This window comes from Trichosurus vulpecula, chromosome 2 (genome assembly GCF_011100635.1).
Source record: "Trichosurus vulpecula isolate mTriVul1 chromosome 2, mTriVul1.pri, whole genome shotgun sequence".
Taxonomy (NCBI): Eukaryota; Metazoa; Chordata; class Mammalia; order Diprotodontia; family Phalangeridae; genus Trichosurus; species Trichosurus vulpecula.
The window spans coordinates 229,667,676-229,692,982 of NC_050574.1; the positions used below are offsets into that span (position 1 = coordinate 229,667,676).

The 25,307-nt window shown below is 36.9% G+C and overlaps 1 protein-coding gene across 6 annotated transcripts in view; it reads right to left on the reverse strand.

Moving 5' to 3' along the window:
* The window catches only part of ATF2 (activating transcription factor 2), a 121,908-nt gene that overhangs the window by 87,505 nt on the left and 9,096 nt on the right, over positions 1-25,307 (reverse strand). For 3 of the 6 annotated variants that reach the window (XM_036744575.1, XM_036744580.1, XM_036744579.1), the window contains exon 2: positions 12,484-12,557. The exons of 2 other annotated variants lie outside the window; for them this stretch is intronic. In XM_036744575.1, the coding sequence (XP_036600470.1) occupies positions 12,484-12,515 (32 nt within the window). In that variant the 5' untranslated portion in view covers positions 12,516-12,557. Of the gene's footprint in view, positions 1-7,795; positions 7,868-12,483; positions 12,558-25,307 lie in introns of those variants that run through there. One more of the 6 variants, XM_036744576.1, reaches the window with a different exon arrangement.

The following is a 25,307-nucleotide window of genomic DNA, read 5'->3' on the forward strand; positions in this document are numbered from 1 at the left end:
GGAAGAGGAGAGTGCATGATGTGCTCTGGTCAAGTCGAAGGCTGGCATGAGGTGACGCCTGTGGTCCCTAAGGAAGAAGAGAGTCTGCAGGGGAGTGGGTAGGAAGCCAGAGAGAAGGAATGAAAAAGAAATAAAAAGAGGGAGACCTCGTTTTGGTAGTAGGAGGGAGTGCCACTGATGAATCCTGTTAGGAGTGAAGAGAGATGTTCTGTGAAAGGACATGGAGACCTTGCATGGAGTGCTATATACTTAATTTGATGCTTAAAGAGACCACTTGGAGACCACTCATCCTGCCTTCGGTCAAATATACTTTTGTGGGGGAATTAAACGTTCATAAACATTTTTTGATTTCATAGTGTCCTAGATAATAAACTTCTCTAGTAGAAAACACTTCCTTGTTCTGTTACCATCCTCAGGCCTGGTGGGTGCCATTAAGGACATCATATCAAGAATTTATTAAGTGCAACAGTATTTGGGGTTCTTTCCATGTTTAGTTCCCCCCTTTCCAACAACCCTTCCCTCCCCATCTTCTATGCCTATCTTACTGAGGCGAGTACCACATAGCAGGGCCCAAAAAACAAATGGGCAGTTGTTATCATGACCTCTCTATAGGTCAACCTTTCCTTTTCATATTTTCAACTCTGTTCTGTAAGGTTTTTTCTTATAAAACGAGGCAGCGGGACTCATTGGCCCCTAATATCCATTCCATTCCTAAAATCTGTGATTCTATTTGCAATTACTTAAATAAAAATTATATACAAAATGATTGTTTTATGAAAAAACCAAGTTTATTTCAGTATTCCTAAACAAAACATGACTTTAAATGTGTAAAGTGAACAAAAATAAGAGTAATACATCTTAATTTTCCTCAAAATTTCAAGAAATTTATATACCTCTGGGTGGTGGTTTTTGAGGAATTTCTAAGAGATTTTATTTAGGTCATCCCCATGAAATGGGATATTGTCATCTTATTTCACCTCTTATTCCCACAATAGTGGAAATTAATGCTACTAATCTTCCTTTACAGAGTTAACAGTATTTCAAAATTCCAGAAGAAGTGGAAGTTCTTTTAGAAGATATAGACATGATTTAAGGAAAAGAAGATACAAGCTAAAAGACAAGACAAAAACAAAACCCAACCATAGTACCTGAATTCACCTACATTCAACAAATTCCTATGGGCAAAAATGTTTCAAGTTTTACCTCTTTTGTAATTTTAGGGCCATAGTGCAAAGACATGAAAACTTAGCCTCATTACCTAGAGACAACAGTATTGACAATGAAATTCCTATCACTATACAATCTGTCCCAAATGTCTTAATGCAGTTTAAAACTTGAATGGCTTAGAGTTTAAAACTCACACTAAGGCTTTTCAAACATGCTGTATATTCTTACCAATATAAGAATACGAAAAAAGTCAGAAACATTATGCACACTGCTACCAAAATTACCTTGTTCAACATCATTAGAATGAGTATTATCAAATTATCAATGAATCACTACCAGTGTTAGAGTGACAACACAGTAGCTGCAACTGCACACAATTAACAAATGGAATGCTATACAATATGTGAAAACAAAAAGTTTGGATACTAAATTAAAGAGAATATGATCTCCTAGGTTACATCCTAATGTAAAGCAAAATGACTAAAAAGGGTAGACAGCTATCCAGTCAATCCAGCCTGAAGAAAACATATAATTCTGACCTTAGTCCTCATATCAATTTAAGTAACAGATATGAACTAGTCCTTGAGGTCTCATCTGGGATGTGAGAAAAGATAGTATGGTATCTGGTTTTGCTCCCACAGAAGCTATCCATATAGCTGAGTTAAAGTTTACCTACTAAGACAATGGACAACCTGGTGTCAGGGAAACTAGAGAGGCTAAACTGGTTGAACCAGTTCAAGTTTATCATGTCAGTTCAAGGGTCAGGTCCTGGTCAAGTGTCCAGGCCTACTAATCTGCATAATTTGCATATGTTAAAGAGGGAAGGTAGGGAAATAAAAAATGTAGATTAATCCTAACTCAGACAAGGAAGATAGAACTAATGAACTCCACTTTTGCTTCTGTATCCTTACCTATCTATGTAAGCTGTGTAAGTTAAGGAAAGTATGTAGAAAAGTAAAGAATGTAAACTAACTCTAAGTCAAACAAGGATGGAGGAACTGGTACTCTCACTCCTGCTTCTACATGGGTGTTAGTGTACCTAGTGAGCACTGTACCTGCTCTCTCACAAGGAGTTTTGTAATAAATGCCTTCCACTGCCCACTGTGGTCCTGAGTTCTTTGGTGAGAATGGGCATATCACAAAGATCTTAAGGTTATGCTACCAGGAAAGCAATGAGCTGCAAAAACATGTCTTGAGTTCTGTGATCCCCACAGTGGTTTTAAGGGGGCTACCACTTGGGTCTTCCTCAGAGAGACCTGTGGTCTGCACAGCCTTCTTAAGGGGCCATCTCTTGGGCCTTCCTCAGGGTCTAACCCTGCCTAGGAAGCCCTGTGATCCCCACACATTAAGGGGGACTACCACTTGGTCTTCCTCAGGGAGTCCTGTGGTCTGCACAGCCTTCCTTAGGGGTTATCACTTGGGTCTTTCTCGGGGTCAAATCCTGGGGAGTCCTGTGATCCCCATAACTATACTAAGGGGCCATCACCTTCCTCAGGGTCTGACCCTGCCTAGGGAGGTCCTGTGATCCCCACAGACTAAGGAACCATCACGTGGTTCTTCCACAGGGTTTGGCCCTGCCCAGGAAACCCTGTGATCCCCACAACTGTGTTTCTCACGTGGGAGAAAAGAAAATGAATGAAAAGACTAGGGCAAAAGACACATCCAAAGCAATTCAACAGTGTAAGGGATTCTGCTGGAGTAGGAAGGAATTTAGGGAATGCCAGAGAAGAGAAGGAATAAAGCCTAGAAGATGAAGAAAGTAGGCGAGAGGGAGACAAAAACAAAAAAAAAAATAAAAAAAAAAAACACAATTAGGACAGGGCTGTCTAATGTCTAAATGTGGACCACGGGCCCAGCCCGTAGTTTGATTTATGCTGCCTGCCTACAAGCATAGGAATTTACATAAATGCTTTAGTAAACGAAGCAGAGCTACCTCAGAACTCTCAATAAAATGGCAAATTAAAATATATTGTCTACTGTTTCAATAAAAACCTAAGGTTGGACAGCCCTGATCTAGGAGTTCAATTATGCGACAACCCATCTTATACAACAATCCATTCAAGAGATGGTACAATGTGGTGCAAAAAAATATAGCGCTCTCACTTTCTGTAAGTGGACCGTTCAGTTCCACAGACCTCAATCAAAAGAAATTTTTATGTATGCGAATATGTCCTTATCCACCCACTTAGTCTATATAACAAAGGCAAACACACAAGTCATAAAAAGTACTGAAATGCAGACATATTAAATATTGTAAAGAAACAGAATTATGAAATGAAAGGTAAAGTTAATGATAAAATATACACAGTACTGTACAGTAAAGTTAACATAGGTGTGCAGTATGTTGCCCTTTCCCCACCCACTGCTTTTTTTATGAAGCTATTGAGAGATGTTTAGACAGTGGCTCTCTTTTTCTTCACATATCTGATGACAGCAAGCAAAATTATCCTTAACAAGTCTTTGAACTTTAAAAAAAATCTTGAAGTATTTGGATTCATCTTTTCAATACAAGAAAAAAAATCACTCAAATGATGAAATGTTTCTGTCAACTGTTTCACTGTGAATTTTTTTAGTTCAATCTCGGGTTCTGACGCTTCCCTTTCTTCTTCTGCAGCAAGCAGCTCAGTCAGATCCTCATTTGATAATTCTTCTCCTTGAGACTCAATCAACTCCTCCACATCATTCTCATCCACTTCTAGCTCCAAATCTTGCGTGAATTTTACAATCTTGTTACTCACTTCCTCATCTTTGTTAAATCCATGAAAATCAGTAATGAACAGCAGGCACGCTTTTTTTCCAAAACTTTCTTCATATATGTTTCTGTTACATCTTGCCAAGTCTTAGCAATATCTTGGATTGCATGGTAAATATTATAAGCCTTCCAGAAATCTCTCAATGTCAAGTCCTTATCTGCATCCAAAGCTGATATTGCCTGGATAAGTGTCGTGAGTAAATAATATGTCTTGAAATTGCAATCACTCCCTGATACAAAGGTTGTAATAATAAGGTAGTGTTAAGGTAGAACACTTTTCCATTTTCATTAAATTCATCCAGATGGGGAGGGTGACCTGGGGCATTACCCAAAACAAGTAGAATTCTGAAAGGAATGGCATTTTCATTACAAAACTTCTCCATTTAGGTAATGAAGCAGTACAAAGATGATAAAGGTTTACTCAAGCCTTGGGGTTAGTGAAATAATACATTGGTAGTGTTGTCTGACTGATTCCTTTCAATACTCGAGAGATTTTCTGAGTGGTGCACAAGAACAGTAAAGTTTTAATTCACTCACAAGTCCCAAATGCATTTCCTTCAAACGAAAGAGTAACTATTTTTTGAAGCTATGTGCCCTGGTATGGTTTTTTCCTCCACTGAGATAAGGGTTTGAGACGGCATTCTTTGATTAAATAGGCTGGTTTCACGTACACTATAAAGATTTGATCTGGCAAGTAGGGACCATCATCTATTATTTTTTGCAGGAACTCTGGAAATGTCTTTGCTGCTTCAATATCTGCATTAGCAGCCTCTCCTGACACCTGCACATTATAAAATCGCACATGATTTTTAAAACAGAATTGGAATGTGGATTTACTTCAGAATTCTTTACTGCAAAGTCAAACTTGCGTAGTAAAGAGCATTTACATAAAGCAAGAACTGTCTGTACTGGACTTTCAGTACATGGTTTAAATACTTATCTTCTGCTTACTCTGTAACTCTGGGCAAGTCATTTCCTTGACCAGGCCCAAATTTGCTCACCTACGAAAGGAGTGTTGGAACAGATGATTATTAAGTTCCCTTTAATTGTAAAATATGATCCTGTATGGACTCAAACCATAAGTTTGTATCTTTGACTTTAAACACGTTTATACCCTAACTTTGCTGTTAGTAGCCAAATACTTCAAAAGTCTATATAAACTTCCTGTTTATTTAAGGAGCAATAGAAAACTGAGGAGAATATTAGATACTATTACTGGCCTTGCTCCCACAAGATTACTACAACAGCGAGGCCCTCAAAACCAGAAAAGTCCTGAGCCACCAGACCGGGCTTCACTTAGAGACTGTCGGAACAACTTTTGCTATCTCTTCTAGACTTCAGCCTGGCCCAACTCACCACCTCTTCAGTCTTAATTTTGACCTATCTCAGTAGGCCACTCCCATATATTTCTCCTATCACCAGTCCTATTCCCAACAATGAAAAGGTTTATGTTCTTCGGTGATCAGCTCTAACCTCTTTCTTTCTCTGCCTCCAACCCCACTAAATATCATTTCACTGATTTCTACCCATCTTTCTAGTCTGTAGGGGTCTTTTCAGAACCTTGATTCCAAAGAAGCATATAACTTGTCTTAAATAAATCATTCCATGTTGGAAACTGTCCTCCATTTTTGTGAGTAAATAAGCACATACGAAAAATATTTTCCAACTGTTTTCTTAATAACTGTTAACCACAATAGGTTACATTACCCCATCTAAGACCTTGTTCCACTAATCTCTTCTTAACTGTGCTTATAACTACTATTTACCAACTTGTTTATTTGCCTGTATAAATAGAGGGCTAAATTTCTAGTTGGAATCCTACTCAGAGGATGACAGAAATTCCCCAACAGCAACTGCTGAATAAATCCTGGATCAATTTACCTGCCAAACTCAGGGTGCTTTGTTTTAGCCCTAATTCTAGCATCTTAAATATTGGCAAACCCTCCTGGCTTTGTGTTTTCTGGAAATTTAACGTGTGCCATGTCTTCATATATGCAAATGAGAAAAATCCTGACTGTAACTGGGAGAGGAAAGGGGAAAAAGGGGGAGGGAGTGACAGAGTTCCAAACATATTATCAGAAAATTCTTTCCCCTAATAATACACACCAACAAATTAACTCTTGGCATCCTCAAACTACAAACTAGTCTGTCACTCAACTATTTTTTTCCACTTATTCCACAAGAAAAAAGAAACATGGATAGTATAAAGAACACTGCTAAGAGTCTGGAAATGTAGGTAACATAGCTAGGTAGTTCAAGAACTAGGAATGACTCTAGGGCTCATCGTTTACCCTGACTAGAAGTGTTAACATAAAGACATGGTATATAAAGATGTCTCATAAAAAAAATGAAAATACAAATGAGTATATATACAATATTCTGAGGATGGAGAAAGCACTAGTGACTAACGTAATCAAGAAAGGAGAAGTTGAACCTTGAATGAAGCCAAAAGGCAAGGATGAGGTGGAGGTGGTTAAGAGATGAAATTTCCTCATCCCCACAAGTAGGCCAATATATCTGAGAGTGTGTAAAAGTGTATGAAATAAGTCTGGAGAGGAAGGCTTGATACCAGACTGTGAAGAGCTTTAAAAGATAAGCTAAGGAATTCTTATTATTCTAGAAATAACAGGGAATCAACAATGGTTCTTAAGCAGGAAGAGTAACACTAACACGCTTTAGGATGACTATATTAGAAGCTATATGGAGAATGAACAGGAGATGAGAGATAATGAAAAGAGTCCAATTAGATAACCATTATAATATTCTAGGGCAAGAGATCCTAACCTGAGGTTCATGAACTTGTTTTAAAAAATACTAATAATTGTTTTAAAACAAAATTGATTACTTATTTTATATATTTAATAACCTTATTGTAAGCAGTGGTCAATAGATCGTCATATAGGGTCCATAACATAAAAAAAGGTTAAGAACCCCTGTTATAGAGAAAAATGATGAAGGGTTGGTTGGCCTAGAGTGCTAGCCATGTGACTGCAAAGAATGGGACAGATAAGAGAGATGTTGTCTAAGTAGAACTGACTAAGACATGGCAGCTGAACAGATATGGGGGATGAGAAAGAAGAAAAGCTGAGTTTGATTTCAAGGCTGTGAACCTGGGTGACTTGAAGAACTGCATGAGCTTTAACAGAAACATGGCTGAAAGAAAGACAAGTTTAGCAAAATAATGAGTTTCATTTTGGAAGTCTTGAGTTTGGGATACCTGTGGGAAATCGAGTTAATGCTATCCAACAAAGAGCTGTTAAGGTGAACTGGAACTTCAAAAGATACTAGAGCAGGGAGTTATCTGAGTAGAAATGGTAAGTGAACCTGTGGGAGGTAAAGAGATCGCCAAGACAGAGAAGAGAAGGCCCAAAAATGTTAAGGAAAACTGGTATAAGTTATTGATTTTTTTTAAAAGTTCCTTGTTTTTACAAGTTATCTGACAATTATGAGAATGTGGAAAAAAATTTTTTTCTTTTCCTCTAACCAACAATCTTCCTATTATCTGTTTAAGATACCATTATATTGGTAGGCAACATAAGGCATGATATATAAGTTTTGTGACTAAATTATGTGGGAAATTATATAAAGAAATTTTAAGATAAAATTGCAGGATCCTGGTAGAGTAAGGTCTTATTCTTTAAAATTTTTGTAGCATCACTAAGGTCCTTTGTAGCTTTAAAATTCTGTTCTCTATGACTAGTCTTTAAATTCTAAATTCCAAACTGGTACCACCAAAATTTTCCCTTAATAGTAATTAACATAACCAAATATATTTCACACTTCTTAACTATACCTGGTTTTTCCTTGGCTCTGCACAGTAAATTTTTGTTTTATGCTCACTCTTATAAAGAATATCTAATGTACTTTTATACTTACATTCTTCGAATATGTAGGCAGTTGTAATTTCCCCACTTCAATCCATCATTTAAGTTATTGTCTTCAATCTCTGAATCACTAACAAAATTACAACAAGGAAATGTGTGCAGATAGCAAAAAGGAGCCTACATGCTATCACAAATTACAATTTATATTGATATTGCTTTGTGTGGCATTTTAATAAATCAACAAATATTTATTAAGCAACTACAAAGTGCCAGGCACAGTGCTAAGTGCTAGGAATAACTCTCCTCCCTCCCCACAAGAAAGTCCCTGCCCTTGAGGTGCTCACAATCTATAGTGAGATTTTTTTTTTAAGTATAAAAGGAAACTAAAAGGGAGAGGTGAAGGGGTGCATGCATGATAAAGAGATGGATGGCCAGGGTACCCTCCCTGAATGGAGCAGGTTCTGGGAGGAACTCTCTAACTCTCACAGATACAATCAGAGAGAGGGGCCAAGGGATAAAGGGGTACTGATGACATGTGAGTTCCAGAGCTGAAGGGATCTTTTTTATATTATATAATAAAAGTATACTTTTAAAATTATGTATCCTGATTTCATTTGGTGAAATTTAAATATTTCACTCCATTCCTTGAAATATTCCAATGTTTCATGACAGAAACTGTAGTCATCAAATCTGTGTTTTAGAAAGAAGCTTAAAAATGATCTAGTTCAACCACTTCTCTGATAGAATCCCTCCTGTAACTTATACAGAAGTATCATCCCATTTCTGTTGGAAAACCTCAAGTGACTGGGAAATCACTGCTGAAGCCTCAAGGCCATATGTGGCCTTCTAGGTCCTGGGATGCAGCCTTCTGACTGAGTCCAAGTTTTACAGAACAAATCCTTTTATTATGCGGATCTGTTTTATGAAGTTTGGATTCAGTCAAAAGGCTGCACTTTAGGTCCTAGAGGGCCACATGTGGCCTCAAGGCTGCAGGTTCCCCACTCCTGCACTAGCTAATGGGGCAAGCCATTCACAATTGTTTGGACTCTAATTATTAGGAAATTCCTTGTTAAAATAAACTAAAATCCACCTCCTGGTTTCTTCTACCCTTTGGTCTTCTCCCATTTAGAGCAAGAGAATAAGTCTAACGTCCCTTCCACATGACATCCTTTCAAATATTTGAAGGTAGTTATTAAAGTCTCCCACTCCTAAATCTTTTCTTCTCCAGCTTAAATATGGCAAGTTGTTTGGGTCTTCTTGTCAGTGAGCTACACATCCATCTAGTATTGAGCCCATAGTGTTCCATTCTGTCCATTAAGGATCATGAGCCTTTGTATGAAATCCAACGTCTGCAGTATTTGTACTCCAAGGATACGAAAGGCACACTGTCCTCTCAAACTTTCCACTCTAAAGTACAACGGCAAATTTTTAAATTTACTCAGTCCCTAATTGAGACCAACATCCACTGATGAAGATTAAAATAGAGAGGTGCTGGTAGAAGGGTAGAGTGGGTGTTTGAAAAAAATACATCTGGCTGTACAGTAAAAAAGTGAGGCTATCTTACTGAAAGACAGCTGAGATTGTATGCCATATACCAGCAGGGCTCATGCAAAGTCTGAAGGAGGACTCTGACCTAACTGGGGGAAGGGACAAGAAGAAAGAAGGGTAGGTACCAAGTTCGTGAACAGGATTAGGTGTAGCTACATGCAGTCCACACAGAGAAAGAACTGCAGAGAAAGCTAGGTTTCCAACAAAAACCTGTCAGAGGTACCTTCTCCAAACATACTGGTTGAACACCCCACTCTGACTTATCACCACAGAAAAAGAGTTAAAATAGAGCAATAGCAATGGATTTGGAAAAATCACAAACCACTTTCATGTTCTCAGCCTCTGGGGAAGTTCATTCACTCCTCTTTGAAGCTCCTACTCTAAGCCCCAACAAAGTTAACTGGTAACTGAGTATAAGCTAAGATACCAAATCTATTGGCTGGCCCATTACACCAGCCTCTTATCTGCCTTCACATCCCATTAGGCTGTCCACTCAGGTCACCTCACCATTTGCCTGCTTCCATCCCCACTTTTCATTTTTTCCTCTAGGTACATCGAGCAAGACAATACCATTACTTATGGAAAGGTATGTCATATATATTAACTCATCATTTCCACGACTCCCCAGACCAAAACTATCTTCTTTCTTCAGTATCCAGACTTGGTCCCTGGTTCTCAGCAAATTTAAATTCTAGCGGGAGAAAATAACACATACAAATTTCCTGAGAACAAGGAGCCAGTTTCTTTCTGTAATTGTTTCCTCAGCACTTAGCACAATGCCTGGGACATGATAGCAATTTAAGAATTTTTTTTTTCATTTATTCATTTGCTTCCTAGCCCGATACTTCCTACAATCAACCAATACAATTCTCCTCTTCTTAGTCCTTTGTTTAAAAAAAAAACTCTTCTTCTTACTCCTTTGTTTTTTTTAAAAAAAAAAAAAAACTCCTCTTCTTACTCCTTTGTTTTAAAAGACTTGGTTAGAAAATGTCTGATACTGTGCTCAGTTCTGGGTATTACAGTTTAAGGACATTGATAAAGTAGAGAATGTCCAAAGAAGCTAAACAGAACCAGAGGAGAGATACCTAATGAAGATATGACTTCAACCACACACAGGATTAATATAAAATTAACATAAAAAGCACAAAACATAGGGGTCACTATTAATCTTCACTTGAGAGCCAAAATTTTAATATAGAGTTATGTTACAAGACTAGATAGACAAGACTTGGGTTAGATAAAAATGAAGATGTTTATAAACATGTATCAAGAATGAGAAGAAATTACTGAGATCATGAAACTTCTGCTCTGGAGATCTTTTAAAGTAAATGATTCTTTTTTAATTCTGGGTTACAGCTCTGACTAAAGTCAAATGATCACTCAAGGCTCTTCCATTCTCATAATCACAAGATTCTACTGGAGCCAGGTGTTTTACAGGAGAAAGGTAATCTATGTTTATAAAGTACAACATGTTGTCATTTAAAAATATGCTTCACAAAAGTGTATTGCTGTTGGCAGATACACTGACTAGTGTGCTTTGCCACTATTTCCAATTCCTTATTTTAAAATAATTTGCTAAATGAAAGTCTTAAAAAAATGAAATAGAAATACTGAAAATACAGACTAATAGAAGTTCTCTGCCTTGACTTTTAAATTTAAAAGTCTCTTAAATGTTTTTGTTCCTGTAAAATTCATACAAGTCTTCTTTCTGTAGTACTTTTCACATAATAAGCGTCTAACAAATATCTGTCAAAGACTGAATTTTCAGTTTTCAGTTTCCCTTCTGTATAGCATTCCACAGCATTTTAAAGCTCTAGTCCAACCTTGTTTTAAGATGAGGTCACTGAGGCTTAAAAAAGTTAAGCAACTTATTCAAGGTCACATATATAATTAGCAAGAGATCTAGAACTTTGGTTTCCTATACCTTCTCTTGCATACAGATTGTTAGTACTACTAGCCCACTTTCCTGTATGTGTAAATTTATTTAAGGTTTAAATGGGGGACCTTATTGCAATCTCCCAGACACTGGATACCTCCCATACCCATACAGTTCAAGGTATAGATAAAGGTAAGGAAACAGGAATGGCTGTGTCAGAGAAGACAGCAGTTTCCTAAACCGAAACTTATGCATGGTACAGTAGATAGAGTACTGGGCCTGGAGTCAGAAGATTCCTCTTATGAGTCCAAATCCAACCTCAGACACTTACTAGCCCTTTGACCCTGACAAGTCACTTAAACCTGTTTGCCTCTGCTGCTCATTTATAAAATGAGCTAGAAAAGGAAATGGCAAACTACTCTAGTATCTTTGCCAAGAAAACCCCAAATGAGTTCATGAAGAGTCAGGCATGACTGAAAAACGACTGAACCAACAAAACTGAATCTTAAATCCGCAGATTCCTTTTTAAGTGAACATCTATAATGTTTCCTACTTTAACTATGTAATTAAAGCCCCATTCAGCACTAATTATCCTACTAATCACATAGAACAGATTTTGATCAAGAATATTTTACTGGACCTTTCTAGGTCTCTAAAATTTCTTTGAAACCGTTCAGATAAATCAAAAAACAAAACCCAGAAAACATTTAATGTTTTTCCAATGCACTTTATATTGACTCTTCATTCCTACTGATAAGAGGAATTGAGCAGTCCAAATATCTATTCCTAGATATTCTGGGTAAGCATATGACAACTAAAATAGCAAAATCAAAGAAAAACTTGTGCTACTTAAGATATAGATTTTGGGAAATAAGTAGAGTTGTGTGGGATAGAGATTTTAAAGATACACTAATGAAACCCTAAAACATCTTTTCTCTATAAGGAACTGGTTTACAAAAAGATGAAAATGCATATCCAAAAACACTCCTTGCACTGTACCATACTTCACTTATATCTGCTTATGTCTGAAGAAATATAGCAGTCTTATCTATTACTTATTACCTTACAGAAATTAGTTAACCCAAACTAAAAGTTAGTAACACTGATTTTTTTAAAAAACACGTTTGTGAACTGAATGAATTTGTAATGGCAACTTTAAATACAAATAAATGTTGGCAAAATTCCAGACTAGATCATGTGTCCTTCCTAACAGTACTTAAAAACAATTATGCTCTCAAAGAATAAAAATGTTCTGCACATTATAACCATGTTTAATATTTTAAACAAAAATTTACTTAACAGTACTAAATATATACCTGGCAGAATTCACGTGTAACTTGAATTTCATAAGGCAAACAACTTATCGCATCCACTTTTCATGGCAAGGATACTGAAAAACAAAATGGTTTTGAAATGTTAAAAAAAAATAGACAAACACTAGGGGAGGAGCAAACTATAAATACCTAAAACAACCATGAACATGGTTAACAACTACATTATTTTTACCAAAGTTACTAGAAAACAAACGAATCATCTACCCTGCCAATAATGTTGGAATTTATGACATATCATTGAGGATTTTCATAGTCTTTTGGTCCCCAAGACAGGAACACATCACTTATGAATGCCTAGTGTAAACAAAAGGTTGCTCTGGAGAAACTGCTGGTGAGTGAAAGCAGATTCGTGGAAGAGCAGTAAAAGGGGCTGGAGAAATTGAGAAATGGCTTCTCAGATAAAAATTCTCATGCAAGAAATGACAATTAATTCCCTTTTAGATATCTCACAAGAGTGTAGGACTGCAGATTTAGAGCTGGATGATACTTTCAATTCCTTCTTTTTACAGATGAGGAAAAAGTGAGACCCAGAGAGGTTAAGTGATTTCAAGGTCACATAGAGAAGGGACAAAATCAGGATTTGAACTCAGATTCTCAGATTCCAGTGTTGAGGCCAATGTACTTCCTACTGTACTATGGTGCTGCTTCTCTTCATTTTTATCTGACATTTTGAGAAATGTAACGGTCTTATCTATTAACAGATTAACACAACTATATACATGATGGATTGCTCAAATAAGACCCTGTGGGCTAACTGCATACTAGAAGAGTTTTGAATCTATGACTGACTGGTGGAATATCAGAGAGGTTGGAAAAAGGAGTGATTTTTAACCAGAAGATAATTCCCAAGTGTTCTATGCCAACTGCTAATGCTAACATTTTTCCTTCCTGTCATAACAGGAAACCAGGGTCAAAAATTTGGTTCCCCCATTTGGTCACCTTCCAAAAACATTGCCAACCCTTGATTTAATCTAACATTTTATTATGCATTTGTGCAAAACCACAAATGATCGCAGCTTTAGCATTATGAACAATTTATGTTTGATAATCAGTTCCTTTAGGGACAGGAGTTTTTCTTATTCTATAGTGTAGGGGGCAGTAATGGTTAAAGCAAAAGGGCTTTGGAAACAAAACAAAACCGGGTTCAAATGTTAATTACGCTATCAGCTGTATAACCTTAAAGAAGATATTTAATTTCTGAGTCTCTGTTTCTTTATTCATCAAAGAGAATACTTATATAACTTAACACGGTTGTGAGGAACTTGTCATGTTAAATGAATTAGATTCATTAAAGGATTAAGGGTAACTTGTAACTAAAGTATTATTATATGACAGTCACTTGAACAACAGTAACAAAAAGTCATCTGGTCATTATATATCAGGATCATAGGATCTAGAAGTGGAAAGGACTTTGGAAAATCATGTAGTTCAACTATCTCATTTTACAGATAAAACTAAAACTCAGGGAGGTTAAGACCGATGTCACTCAGTACTAAGAAATTTGAGATTCACATGCTCTGACTCTAAATCTAATTAGCTTTCAATCAAATACAGATTATGAAAATAAGTAATGTGACAAGTTTTTAAAAATCTTTATAAGAAAATAATAAAAAATCATTATTAAAAATTTCAAAAGAAGAATAAAATATTCATAAAGGTAAAATGAGCAAAAGCACTTTTTACTAGGAAAATGAAACTTGTAAAATTATTTTTAAGCATAGCACTCTACGTAACAGGGGCAGGTAGGTAGCACCATGGATAGAGTGCTGGGCCTGGAGTCAGGAAGACTCATCTTCCTGAGTTCAAATCCTGCCTCAGATACTTAATAGCTGTGACCCTTGTCAAGTCACTTAATCTTGTTTGCTTCAGTTTCCTCATCTGTAAAATGAGGTGGAGAAGGAAAGGGCAAACTATTGCTGTATCTTTGCAAAGAAAACCCCAAATGGGATTACAAGTTGGACACAACTGAAAAACGACTGAACAATAAAACCTCTATAGAACCATTAAAAAATAAGTCTATTTCTTGCCACTGCATAGAACCTAAGAATTTTGAGAGCTAGAATGTACCTCTGACAGCTGAACTGCCACTACATAATAGAACACAATAAAAACAGTGAGCAGAAGTAGGAGAACATCAGACACACTAACAACCACATTGTGCAATGGCTAACTTTGATAGACTTGGCTCTTCTCAGCAATGCAAAGATCTAAGACAATTCCAGAAGGTTTATGATAGAAAATGCCATCCGCATCCAGAGAAAGAACTATGGAGTCTGAATGCAGATAAAAGTGTATTTGTTCTCTTTTTTTGTTGTTTTGTTTCTTCTTTCTTGTGGTTCCTCCCATTGGTTCTAATTCTTTACAGCATGACTAACGTGAAAATGTTTAATATGGACGTGTACATATGTAGAGCCTATGCCAGATAACACGCCGTCTTGGGGAAGGGGGCAGGGAGGGAGAGGGAAAAAATTTAAAACTCAAAATCTTATGGAAGTGAATGTTGAAAACTAAAAATAAATTAATATTGTAAACAAAAAATGACCTTAAGTAAGATCTGAGAACAAGGCAGGGCAGGAAAATGGGGATGGGGGAAGAAAGATACTTCAAAGTAGGTCATGGAGAAGAGAGACACAATTATTATCTTGCTATTAGAATGTTACTTAGTATTATTATGTATGGGGAAAAATGACTACACAGTTGAAATCTGGACCTCAACTTCTCTCTAAAATATCTCAGTCCCAAAGTGAGGGTTTTAAAACTCCTGTATGGAAGAAGTTCTTGCAAAGCAGTTTTTTTTTTAATTTAATAAATCTGTACTGGTATTTCCTTTTTTATACCATCTCTACTTCCCAGTAATCCCTTTTAAGAAAAAGAGAAACAGAGTTCAGCAAACCCAACACATCGAAGTCTGACAATATATGTATAGGTCCATAACCATAAAAAGTGAGGGGAGGCAACTTCTATCTTTTCTTTGGGACCAACCTTGGTCATTATAATTTCAAAGTACTAAGTTTCAACTGCTGTGGCAGCTAAGTGGTTCATTGGATAGAGTACTAAGCCTGAAGTCAGGAAGCCCTGAATTGAAATCCTGTCCTCAGATGCTTACTAGCTTTGTAACCCTGGGCAAGTCACTTAACCTCTCTCAGCCTCAGTTTTCTCAACTGTAAAATCATGATAATAGCAACTACTTCAAGAGTTGCTTTGAGGATCAAATGAGTTAGCTTATGTAAAGCAATTCACCAACTTTTATTATTAATAACTAACATTTATATAGTGCCCATTATGTGCCAGGCATCATATTACTATTGTTGCTGTTCTTCCCATTTATGTTGCCATAGTCAGTGGTCGGTAGATTTTTTTACTTGGTTCTGTTTAATTCACTTCACATCAGTTCATGTCTTCTCATGCTTCCCTTATTCATAGTCATTCAGTTATCATTTCTGATAGCACAGTAATATTCCATTACAGTCTTGCTCTACAACTCGTACATTTCCCAAACAGATAACTTTCCCCAACTTGCATTCCCAAAAAGGAATTGTATCTATTTTATTTCCAGTTCTTTGCTACTATAAAAATCACTGCTATAATTATTTTGGTGCATATGGGGGCCTTTTTGTCATTGACCTCACTGAAACATGTGCCTAGCAGTGGGAATTTTCTATATTTTTAGTTGCAAAATTCTACTGCCCAATACAAAATCTTTTACTTGTCAAACCAAAAACTTAATTTTAAAAGTTATACTTTACACTTCATTGTCTGACACAACCATTTCAATTACAGATGTAGGAAAATCAATGATCCATATTTATGTGACTAAGAAAACTTTAAAGTACAAGTTTCCACTTTGGTGACACAGAGAGTCAGAGGTACACTGTGAAATAAATTGGTGAAGTTATCACTTACATGGACTAAAATGATTCTGATGAAGCATTTAGGTCTACTGCCAAGAAATCTTATGCTGTCCTCAATGGTTAACATAGGATCATAGAATTATAAAGCTGAAAGACACCTTAGGAATTTAGTAAAGGGAACTGAGAACTACCAAGTTTAACTGATATATCAAGGGAAGTTCAAGGCAGAGTTGGGGAAAGGTAGCATTGCACAGTGGATAGTGTTGCAGAAAAAGAAGGCCCAGATTTGAACCCCAACTTTGCTGTTTACTCTATGTGTGGTCTCTGGCAAATAACTTCTTTAGGCCTTAGTTTTCTCATCTGATAAGATCAGTGGGGAGTTGGACTAAATGACCACTGAGGTCCTTTCTAGCTCTAAATTTGTGACCTAAGGACGCAGGTCTCCTGATCATGAATGCAGTCCCTGTGATTCCCCATGCTGCCTGGTTACACAGACATATCTAGAAATCCCCTTTTCCTTTTACACAGATCCCCTCTGAAATTTGAGATTGCCATATTTACCTGCTAGGCTAACCTATACAGTTAAACACATTCTCAAATAAGAGTTTAAATTCCAGGTAAAGCTCTAAGTACATTATCTTATTCTTAATAAGACACTTATGTGGAAAAATAAACTCTTTCATCATCAATAAGTAAACAATGGTTGGAAAGGAAAACAATGACCTAAAGTAAAAATGTGTTAACATTGTACTTGATACAGTCATCTGAAAAAGACTGTATTGCAGATATACATATATAATACAATAATACACACACACACACACACACACACACACACACACACACACAAACACATAATAGCAAGGACGTACATTCAAAAGGGATGGAATAAAAGGAAATGTCAAGTTTCTCAAAATGTCTTTCATGTTTTACTATAGAAAACTTTACGATGTTTTACTATAGAACACTCTGCCTTTAAGAAACTAAGTTTTTGAAAACTGAAATGGAAAAGTCATCCAGATGGATTTAAAGTAGACATAAACTAATTGTTCTTTCACTTCTGAATGGACTCCATGTATTTTTAGTAGTAGGCTTAAGAAAAAACTTCAGAATGTGCCAATAACCAATACTCAATTGCTACCTACCAGAGTTTCTTCAAATTATGAGGTATATCATAATATAAGAATGCTATATTCTGTTATAAAATTAATGGCAAACGGGGGCAGAGCCAAGATGGTGGCTGGAAAGCAGGGACTTGCATGAGCTCCCCGCCAGGTCCCTCCAAAAACCTATAAAAAATGGCTCTGAACAAATTCTAGAACTGTAGAACCCATAAAATAGCAGAGAGAAGCAGGGATCCAGCCCAGGACAGCCTGGATGGTCGCTAGACGAGGTCTATCGCGCACAGAGGGGAGGGAAGTGGAGCCCAGCATGGGCGGCGGTGGCAGGACCAACCAGACCAGGAGCCCGGCGGAACAGGCCCTAGCGCCCTGAATCAGTGAGCTGTGGCAGTTACCAGACTTCTCAACCCACAAACACCAAAGACAACAGAGAAGGTTAGTGGGAAAAGCTGCGGGGGACAGAGTAAAAAGAGTTTGCAGTTCAGCCACCACCCCAGGGGCAGCGGGGGTGGTGCACCTACAGACCTACAACTGCAGTTGCTTCTGGTCCCAGGCCCACCGGGTGGGAGGAATTAAGTGGCAGATCAGAGCAAGAGTGCAGAGCCTGCTTAAGATCTGAGACAGGTCCAGGTTGGCGGTTCTTGGGGAAGGAGGAGTGCTGGTGTGGCAGAGCTGGCTGTATAGAAATAGCTCTGAAATAAATAGTGCATCCCCTCAAGCTTGGAACAAAGTACTCTCTACTCTACAAGCAGTCATACCCTGATGAAAAACTCAAGGGTCTAGTAAGTTGGCTGGGGGACATGGCCAGGCAGTGAAAGCGGACTCAGATTCAGTCTCAGACTTTGGAATCCTTCTTTGGTGACAAAGAAGACCAAAACATACAGCCAGAAGAAGTCAACAAAGTCAAAGAGCCTACAACCAAAGCCTCCAAGAAAAACATGAACTGGTCTCAGGCCATGGAAGAGCTCAAAAAGGAGTTAGAAAAGCAAGTTAGAGAAGTAGAGGAAAAATTGGGAAGAGAAATGAGAAGGATGCGAGAAAACCATGAAAAACAAGTCAATGACTTGCTAAAGGAGACCCAAAAAAATACTGAAAAATACACTGAAGAAAACAACACCTTAAAAAATAGACTAACTCAAATGGCAAAAGAGCTCCAAAAAGCCAATGAGGAGAAGAATGCCTTGAAGGGCAGAATTACCCAAATGGAAAAGGAGGTCCAAAAGACCACTGAAGAAAATACTACTTTAAAAATTAGACTGGAGCAAGTGGAAGCTAGTGACTTTATGAGAAATCAAGATATTATAAAACAGAATCAAAGGAATGAAAAAGTGGAAGACAATGTGAAATATCTCTTTGGAAAAACCACTGACATGGAAAATAGATCCAGGAGAGATAATTTTAAAATTATTGGACTACCTGAAAGCCATGATCAAAAAAAGAGCCTAGATATCATCTTTCAAGAAATTATCAAGGAGAACTGCCCTGATATTCTAGAGCTAGAGGGTAAAATAGAAATTGAAAGAATCCACAGATTGCCTTCTTGAAAAGATCCAAAAAAGAAAACTCCTAGGAATATTGTCACCAAATTCCAGAGCTCCCAGGTCAAGGAGAAAATACTGCAAGCAGCCAGAAAGAAACAATTTGAGTATTGTGGAAACACAATCAGAATAACCTAAGACCTAGCAGCTTCTATATTAAGAGATCGAAGGGCTTGAAATACGATATTCCAGAGGTCAATGGAGCTAGGATTAAAACCAAGAATCACCTACCCAGCAAAACTGAGTATAATGCTCCAAGGCAAAATATGGACTTTCAATAAAATAGAGGACTTTCAAGCTTTCTCAATGAAAAGACCAGAGCTGAATAGAAAATTTGACTTTCAAACACAAGAATCAAGAGAAGCATGAAAAGGTAAACAAGAAAGAGAAATCATAAGGGACTTACTAAAGTTGAACTGTTTTGTTTACATTCCTACACGGAAAGATGATATGTATGATTCATGAGACCTCAGTATCATAGTAGCTGAAAGGAATATGCATGTATGTGTGTATGTATATATATACACATATGTGTGTGTCTATGTATGTATATATGTAGGTGCACACACACACACACAGACAGACAGAAGGCACAGGGTGAGTTGAATATGAAGGGATAATATCTAAAAAAATAAAATCAAATTAAGGGATAGGAGACGAATACATTGAGAGAGGGATAAAGGGAGAGATAGAATGGGGTAAATTATCTCGCATAAAAGCAGCAAGAAAAAGCAGTTCTGTAGGAAGGGAAGTGGGGGCAGGTAAGGAAGAATGAGTAAATCTTGCTCTCATCGGATTTGACCTGAGGAGGGAATACCATACACACTCAATTGGGTATCTTACCCCACAGGAAAGGAGGAGGAAGATAAAAAAGGGAGGATGATAGAAGGGAGGGCAGATGGGGGGAGGAGGTAATAAAAAACAAACACTTTTGAAAAGGGACAGAGTCAAGGGAGAAAATTCAATAAAAGGGGATAGTTTAGGAAGGAGCAAAACATAGTCAATCTTTCACAATATGAGTATTATGGAAGGGTTTTACATAATGATATGTACTTACATAATGTTGAATTGCTTGCCTTCTAAGGGAGGGTGGGTGGGAAGGGAAGAGGGGAGAGAATTTGGAACTCAAAGTTTTAAAAACAGATGTTCAAAAACAAACAAAAAAAGTTTTTGCATGCAACTAGGAAATAAGATACACAGGCAATGGGGAGTAGAAATTTATATTGCCCTACAAAAGAAGGGAAAGGGGGATGGGAGGGGAGTGGGGTAACAGAAGGGAGGGCTGACTGGAGAATGGGGCGACCAGAACATACACCATCTTGGAGTGGGTGGGAGGGTAGAAATGGGAGAAAATTTGTAATTCAAACTCTTGTGAAAATCGATGCTGAAAACTAAATATATTAAATTTTAAAAAATTAATAGCAAATGGAATAAAACTAGAGCTATTCTCATTTCAAGAGAAACTGTGGGTGATTGATAGGTAAATCTTCTAAGAAAGAGAGGAGATACTCTGGGTCTACAATGCACAACTGCTCAAATTTACTGAGATACTAGAAATATAAAATCAAACTAGAGAGGGTAGTTTCCATTCACTCAACCATTCATTTTACCACTACCAATAATGTTAAAGCAAAAGGCACCTCCTGGTAGGGCAAAATTGCTCCCAGATTAAGTGGCAACTCTGACCTGTTTTATATTCCTATTTAGCATAAAAACCACAAGCACTCACTTTTAAAGCAGCCTTCACAATAGTACTTAATAGTATTTTATAAACTTTGATTCTATGAAACAGTAACAGCAGACTTCAGAAATATATTCATTAGAGACTCTGGAGTTCAGTTCCACAGCCTCACCAGATAAGAGTGTGGAAATGGGGCAGCTACAGTGGAAGCTCAGCCAGGTCCAACATGTGAGAAAGACTTCAGAGTGTGGCCCCACAAATACATCACATCTCATTTCCAGGAGTAGGCTGACCACATTGGTGACACAATCTTAGCCCAGAGCAATTCAGAAAACAAAGTTCAGAATGGTCTCTAATACTATGCGTTTCCTTTTCATTTCTGTGGTTATGGTGCCCAAGCAGTAGAAAATGAGGCAAGTGCTTGTAGAAAATCAGAGTTTTAAAAACAAATCTAAATGCTGGTATTTTAAATGTAAAATTCTCGTCCAGTGATCAAGTGCATACACAAATGATTCCTATCAGTCTTAACATTCTCACTATAAAGAAACCCCAAAGACCAAATGCAAAGTTTTTGCAGAATAAAACACTTGATAAAATTGGGTTTTATCCAAAATCAATCTAAGTATAAAAAATATTTCATGAGACACTTCATCATCTCATATTGTAGTGCTCAAGGTGGTACAGCAGACAATGTTGAACTTGGAGGTGGGAAGACCTGAGTTCAAATCCTCAGACACCAGCTGTGTGACACTGGGCAAATTGCTTAGCTGCTCTGTGCCTCAGTTTCCTCATTTGTAAAATGGGATCAGAAAAATACCATTTATCTCCCAGGGTTGTTATGACAATAAAATATATATTTGAAAAGCACACTGCAAACCTTGAAGTGCTATATAATGCTAGCTATTTTTATTACAGCTGTTGTTAAAAATACCACCATGAACATAATCAATTTATGTGACAGTAACTATTACAGAGTACTAAAAACATGGAGAAACTCCATTTGGAATTTAGTAAGACCCTCAGTATATTCCAAAAATGTGACTTTAATGAAAAAGTATATGTAAGGGGAGAGGGGACAAATATGGTTCAGAGGAATAAGGAATGAGAAACATCAAAAGACTGTAAGATTTACTGTCTTTACATCATTAATAGTTTTTTCTAAAAAAAAATCTGAAGGTGTTGGATGTGGTAAGCACCAAACAAAAAATAAAACTGACTGGATATGGGAATATCCAATATAGAAAATGACTTGTTAACAATTAAGAAATTAGTCCTGAATCGGCTGTTTATAAAGACTCAGATGGCCAACTTGTTAAATATCAAAATTAATACAAAGCTAAAAGAAAAAACAGAAATGACAAAGAGATATGACATTTGATTTTTTAAAAAGCCCTATTTAATCTAACCTAAACAAGTTCTTAACATAAAAAAATGGGAAATGGATGAAGTTTCAAAAGAAGGACACCAATTAGAAATAACTTCATTCAGTAATTTAACCAATGTAAATCAATTGCCATAATAAATTGATCAGAAGAACCTAAAACCTACCTTAGTCAGAAAATACTTGGCCTAACTTGGTATAAAAATTGGTGGCAAATTATGAACACTATCACCTCATAAAATAATTAAGATCAGTATAGAGAAAACGAGTTTAAAAGTTTCCCAAGGGGTCCAACTTAAGCAAAGTCATCCTGAGATAAGGAAAAGATTTTCATAACTTTCTTCAATCTCAAGGACAGTGAAGCAAATACATGTGGACTCTTAATATCAGAGCTGTGAATCTGCTTTACAGAGGAAATGGCGACCAAGTATATACAGGGGAGTTACATGCTGGAGGTGACAATTTTGAAGCTAAAGGGCTGATTTTTTTTTTGTTATGCAAAAGGAAAGATACTGGAGGTATAGAAAAAGATCAGATCTTATTACTTCTCCAAAAAGGTAATGAATGAAAAGAACATAACATATTCAAATGCCTACTTTCCCAGCTATATAACATTTTTGTGAGAATAATCTACACACTCATTCAGGGCATCCTTGATGACGATATTAAAAGAAAACAAGCTTTTATAAGCAATATTCCACAGTAGACATCTTTATCATCACAAAATTGACCAAAAGGTTTGTGAACATAAGATCTCACACTGTGTAAATCATCTGTGGCCCATAAAATAATTCAGTATGACAAAATGCCACATCAAAAGGTACTCCTCTAAAAGGTTTAGGGCAGCTAAGTGGTGCAGTGGATAGGGTACCCAGCCTGGAGTCAGGAAAACTGGAGTTCAAATCCAGTCTCAGACACTGTATGACCCTTGGCAAGTCACTTAACCCTGTTGCTTCAGTTTCCTCACCTGTAAACCCCAAATAAGGTCACGAAGAGTCAGACGTGATTAAAATGACTGCACAACAAAACAAAGGTATTTCCCAGGCATATGTAAAAACGATACAGGGGTCCTTCGAAGCTATAACAGAGGAAACACTATATGATGGTCTTCTGGATCAGTATCAAATAAAGCATAAAACAGGCAGATGTTCACAGAAGTGTTTGTCCCTGTCATGGAGATCTGGTGAAGAGGGATTCCCTACAGATGATGATATCTTCCCAATGCAATCTGCACAGTATCATCTACAAAAGAGGAGCATCGATCCCTAGAAAATAGCAAGCAGTCTCCTAAATGAGATTCACAAATATTCAAGAGTAAGGTAACTATCTATATGAAGGAAAAATAAAATGGATAAAGAATATCTAATATCCAGATTATGGGATGCAATTATATGGACAATCTATAACGCTAATCTCTGTGCTATCTTGTACAAACATTGCAGACAAAGAACTGGGCCCAAAATTGAACAAGACAAGGAGAATGGGCTGGGCTGTCTTCAGAAAACTGCCAATTTTTTTTTAATTACTCAAAGCTTCTTTCTGAAATAAAGGTTCAATGTTTAAATATAACAACAACATTTTCCAGGTAATGTCATATAGCTAGCTGCAAGTCATGGAACACTATAGTTTAAAGAAATAAAGTGGAAAGTCATCCAAAGGGCAATGGAGAAGCACAATGCAGGATGAGTGAATAGGCTCTAACACATAACGAATTAGGAAGAAGCAAGCAGTTCAAAGGATGTGATCAAATAAATATATGATTAAAAAAAAAAGAAAAAAGATGAGCTACAGTCACATGATAAAAAACAAGCAGCTTGTGTGCTCTCCTTGTTAAGAGAACTCCAGGAATGACCCCACTGGAACACTTACGGATGATCACGGATAAACTGCATAGGATTGGTGGAGGAAGAGAATAAGTACAAGTACAAATATTATTTCATTTGATCCTCACAACAACCCTGTGAGGTAGGAGCTGTTACTAAATCCATTTTACAACTAAGGAAACTGAGTGTCTGAGGCTGGATTTAAACTCAGATCTTCTTGACTTCAGGCCTGGCACTCTATATGTGCCACCCAGCTGCACAGGCAAGCATGAATGGGCTGTGATTACATCACTGGAAGGAATACTCACATCAATGAGCTCACAGATACACTGAAATATTATAGTAAAGGTTAAAATTAAAAGGTATTACATAATACAGAAACCAATTCCTTTTTGGCATGAAGGTTCTCTTACTCTGTGAAATTCCATGATTCATTATAACAGACTATTGCTTTGAGAGTTGTTTGGTGACAGTCAAAAAAAACCATAAAAACACCCTCAAATCTAAATCACAAGCCTATAATTGATTTAGATCTCTAAATCAAGAGTTCTTAAACTAAGGTTTAAATCTATAGAACTGAAAGGGGACTATGAATTGAAGATCTTTCCCTTTATTTAGTAATTAAAATCTATTGGTATAGAGTAAGAATTCTTAACCTTTTTTATATATCATGGACCCTTTGGCAATTTGATTAAATTGAGGGACTCCTCAGGATGTTTTTAAATACATAAAACATAGACTTACAAAGGAAAATAATTACATTGAAATAATTATCAAATTTTTAAAAATGTTCATGGACCCCCATTAAGAACCCTTGATCAAAGGGTTAACTTAAGATTAGTGAGGCATAGATAAACCACTTGAGTACTGTATTTTTTCTGTTTTTGAGGTCAAAGGAGACTCAACTAACTTAGAAAAAATAATCCTCATGGGGTAAAAAGTTTAGCTTACATAATGAGAACTAAATTAGTATTTAATAAATTTTGGCCTAGAAATTCTTGAAAAGATTGTATTTTTAAAAGATAGCACAAAGAAACTTTATACCACAAATAAGTCATCAGGTTCATTAAAAGTTGGCAGTAGCCAACTAGATTAACATTAGGACTACTGTACAAATTTACTAATCCCGTTATTAGCAAACACCCCTTTACAAGCTGGTGCTTCCTAAGTTGCCTTTGTCTTCATACAGGAATCTCTCACCCTGACAGTCCAAAGTAAAGGATCATGCTGTATATTGTAGAAAGTACCTTGTCTTAAAACCCCAATTAAAAAAGGGCGAGATTTACATTTGACGGGGTAGCTAGGTAGCACAGTGAGCACAGCACTGGCCCTGGAGTCAGGAGGACCTGAGTTCAAATACAGCCTCAGACACATGACACACTTACTAGCTGTGTGACCTTGGCAAGTCACT